Source organism: Triticum dicoccoides, chromosome 4A, assembly GCF_002162155.2.
Source record: "Triticum dicoccoides isolate Atlit2015 ecotype Zavitan chromosome 4A, WEW_v2.0, whole genome shotgun sequence".
Lineage (NCBI taxonomy): Eukaryota > Viridiplantae > Streptophyta > Magnoliopsida > Poales > Poaceae > Triticum > Triticum dicoccoides.
Genome location: NC_041386.1, coordinates 393,646,047 through 393,650,248, shown reverse-complemented (window position 1 = coordinate 393,650,248; position 4,202 = coordinate 393,646,047). Strand labels below are relative to the sequence as shown.

Sequence of the window (4,202 nt, the reverse complement as noted above, 5' to 3'; positions counted from 1 at the left end):
CTCCCTCCCTGTGTAGCGTTCAGAAAAAGTCAAGGCTAAGAAAGATTTTGGGGCTAGATTCTGGTGTCAAGTCTAGTTCAAGAGTGAGTCCTAGAGAATAAGGTGAACACATGGGGCACTAAGTCAGGCCACACAACTACCACTATTACGGTTCTGGTCCCTTTTTCCTGGTTGAATGGATTTCACCAGGGAGGCTAAGATATTGCACAATATTTTGCTCTGCTAGACCCGGCTCTAGTAATTTTCTTAGACTCACCTCACAGTGGTCATGCTCTAACTCCGCCCCTGGCCTACAAATTCATCAACATAGCATATTTTGAACACGGAATTTCATCTTTTTAACGGTGTATGATCTTTTTGCCATGTTTTCATCGAATATGCTTACATTTTAATTTTGTAGGATGTCAACTTGCTGGTGGGATCACAAAAGGAGAGATGTGATGTGAAAGTCGCATTGTCGAATTCATTTGGATTCGGTGGGCACAATTCATCAATTTTATTTGCGCCCTTTTGAGCTCTGTTGGTGTGGTAGCTTATGGTACGATTGTGTCGCGGAACTGGAATTTTCACAAAGCTCAGCAAGACAGCAACATTTCACAAGCCACAAATTTGTAATGGGAATCCAACTCAGTAGAATATATTGCTACATAGGTGAGCAAAGAAAGCAATTAAGTTTCTTTTGTATTGCAAAAGCAAATATATCCCATGCAAGGGTGTCCATTCAGAAGTTAATCAAGACGTTGCACATGCACTTTGGTCCATCCAATTTTTGTACCAGATGTTATTTGATTCGTCCTATGGGACTTTACTGGGCCCGGTATGTTTTCATCTCGCTGTTTTACCAGGCAGAGAATGCTTGCTGACGTAAAGCTGACTTTGTGGTGAACTGTTTTTTGTCCAAAGGGCTGCAAATTGCTGCTGTATCTTGATGTGTTAATTACTGTAATAAGCAGCCACAGTAGCTGTTTTAATTTTTAATCCGGCGTCAGTTTCTAATAAGAAAATAAAACGGGAATACATAATCGTGCGCGCGCTCACTAAGCGTCTTGAGCGGCCGGCCACGGACCGCTCGATCCACTTGTATCGCACGGCCCGCGTTGCCACCTGGTCGGTCTTGCCTCCGCCCACATCTCCCGCACACCTGGCTCGGTTGAGTTGAGGCGTGCGGCGCACATAACTCTGGTGGGTCCATCATGTCAGACTGTAGGTGCGGGTGGTAGAAATTTCGTGCCACTCTCCAAGGGAAATGATTCTAATCAGCCGGCAGATGTAGCACGGGCCTTCTGTCGCCTTCTTTGCTTGACACGTGTCCTGCTTGACCACGCACGTCTCTCTTCCTCATCTTTTTTGCAACAACTATTGCAGAACAGTGGCCAGCGAACGATGACTGCACCAGTGCGTGACGCAGCTGAAGATGTGTTGCACTTTTCACAACACGCGCCTTGTTGCAGAAAATTAGGTGTGACGGAGATGTTGCAATTTTGGCAACAAAAGTCTTGTTGCAGAAAAATAAGGAAGAAGAGATTGTGCAGCATTATGGGTATTGCTGCAGGAGATTAGAGAAGAAAAGGTTTTGAATCAAGGGTTTTGTTGCAGAAAATTAGAGAATAGAACGTTTTGCAACTAAGGCCTTGTTGCAAAAAGAACAATGATTAGAATCACCCGACTGATCACGACTATAATTGCGCCACACGTGCAACCGTCAGATACAAGTTTAATCGGACGACATGCAACCTCTATCAGCCGCCCAAGACCTACATCACTGGACGCGTGCCTCTGTCATTTTTCTGCAACATCATCTGGGTTGCAAAAAGTCATCCCGCAACAACGTCTATGTTACAAAAGCATTAAGATGAGAAAAAAATTTCTACATCATCATCTGTGTTGCACAAGTCCGTTCGAAGGCCACACATGTTTCAAAAAAGTTAATGCGAAAAAAGTCTACAACAAAATCTTTGTTGCAGAAGTTTCCGCAACAAGAGATATGTGCAAACGGTTCTGCAACACTGTCTTTGTTGCAATTGTGAGGAAAGAGTCGGGCCGATGGATGCGCCGGATCAAACGACTGTGAAGGTGGCGGATCTTTGAAAATAATCCGCCGGCGGACGCGTAGGGTCGTCCACAAACGCCTTCCATTTCTCTCGTATCTTCGCCACATCTCCTCTCCTCATCGGGTCCCGTGCATCGCATCCATCGTTGAAGCTTGCACAGGAGGCGGAGGGCATAGTGGGGAGGCATCCGCTGCTCGTCGCTGGCTCAGGTATGGTCGTCGTTCACCGTCTCTAACCGCTCATCCCCTCGTTCGTTCTCCCCGTGCCCGTATCGTTCTCGCCGTGGCCGTAGCGGGGAGGCATCCGCTGCTCGTCGCCGGCTCAGGTATGGCCGTCACAAGCCGCTCATTCGCTCGCTCGTTCTTCCCGCACTCGTACTGTTCCCGTCGCGTCTGTAGCGGGGAGGCCACGGCCGTAGTGTTCTCGTCGCGCCCGTAGCGGGGAGGCCGTGCTCGTGATGTTGCAGTGATTTTTGGGGCATGCACCCCGGTGATGTTGATGTGGTGCCCTGACTTAATCGTGCACTAATCATACACGCAAATGCGTACGATCAAGATCAGAGACTCACGGGAAGATATCACAACACAACTCTAAACACATATTAAAGTCATACAAGCTTTATATTACAAGTCAGGGGTCTCAATGGCTTGAATACATAAGCTCGAATGCAAACGAGTCAGCGAAGCAACAATATTTGAGTACAGATATAAGGTAAACAAGTCTGCCTTAAGAAGGCTAGCACAAACGATAACAACGATCGAAAAGGCAAGGCCTCCTATCCGGGAGCCTCCTAACTGCTCCTGGTCGTCGGCGGCCTCCACATAGCAGTAGGCACCCTCGGGGTAGTAGTAGTCGGTGGTGGCATCTGCTTCCTGGGATTCGTCATCTGATCGCATCAATCGAGTATAGGGGAAAAGAAGTAGCAAAAACAACCGTGAGTACTCATCTAAAGTACTCGCAAGATTTACATCAGAACTATACTCAGTATGCATCAGTATCAAAGGAATGGGGCTATATCTTTGGACTGAACTGCAGAAATGACAGAAATGAAGGGAAAGCCTAGCCTATTGAAGACTAGCATCTTGAAGCATCTTGAAGCATTAGAAGAGTGCAGATTAGCATAATATAAGTAGCAAGTATGTTGTAGTAACGCCTAGAGATCCTTTCTCGTCTCCCTAAGAGAAAGCAACCCCAGAGCCATCATATCCATTTCACATCTCCAATATCCAGTTCTAGTTCTATAGACCGGGATACAACTCTGAGCTTTCATTACCGTGGACACAGCTATTTGAATAGATTAACTTCCCTGTAGGGGTGCACAAACTTACCCAACACGCTCGATTAACTCCGGCCGAACACACTTTCCTGGGTCATGCCCGGCTTGGGCTGATCAACACACCGTAGTCCTACGTAGGCTCAACAGAGAGGCCAACATGCTGGTTTACATCCTAAGCGCTCAGGGGTCTTGGGCCCATCGCCCTTTGCACTCCTGAGCATTGCGTGGGCGGCCGAGATCAGTCCTGGCTACCTCTTTATGCAAAGCAAGTGCTTATGTGGACCACCCAGGCGCGTGCCGCTCCGCTGACGTCCAAAGAGCTTTTGAAGGATCGTATGACACAGAGTGCCCATACTTATTCCCGCGTGGTGGTCAGTGCGAAAGGCCAGAGGCCTACTTGGATCACATATCCAAACCGTTAGTGTCTTGGGAGCGCGCGGAGACGATCAATAATCCATGATCTGTGGTCCCATCGTCCCGTCTCACGGACTTACGGCAAGGGCTAAGAATGCCTGGCCGTGCCGCATAATTAACTCGCGGGTATCCTCCAGATCAACCCGACTCCACATCACTTGCGCGTACCCTCACAGTCAACCGGACTTCACATTTCTCTCGCGGGCACCCCTCGGGGCCGACCCGACTCCAATATGGTTCTGGGGTAAAGTCAAAGTAACCGTGTGTGTGTCCAAAACAGGAAGGGGGGAACCCGAGAAATCACCCTTGATGGATTCCCACTCGATGTAACCGTTAAGGTGAACTTGGAGGAATCACCCTCGAGGTTCACACTTGAGGTGTTGCACGACAGAGTCGTTATCATGAATGGTGAAGGAGGAATCACCCTCCGTAGACCACGACCAATTAGCTACACTACAGAG

The 4,202-nt window shown here is 48.2% G+C and overlaps 1 protein-coding gene across 2 annotated transcripts in view; it reads left to right on the top strand.

Moving 5' to 3' along the window:
• The window catches only part of LOC119285972 (3-oxoacyl-[acyl-carrier-protein] synthase II, chloroplastic-like), a 14,459-nt gene extending 13,596 nt beyond the window's left edge, over nucleotides 1-863 (top strand). The window contains exon 14 of one of the 2 annotated variants that reach the window (XR_005140091.1): nucleotides 401-459. Coding sequence is in view for 1 of the 2 variants with exons in the window: in XM_037565317.1 (XP_037421214.1) it covers nucleotides 401-514 (114 nt within the window). In the remaining variant the exon portion in view is untranslated. Of the gene's footprint in view, nucleotides 1-400 lie in introns of both variants that reach the window. The other variant, XM_037565317.1, reaches the window with a different exon arrangement.
• The last annotated feature ends 3,339 nt before the right edge of the window (nucleotides 864-4,202 follow it).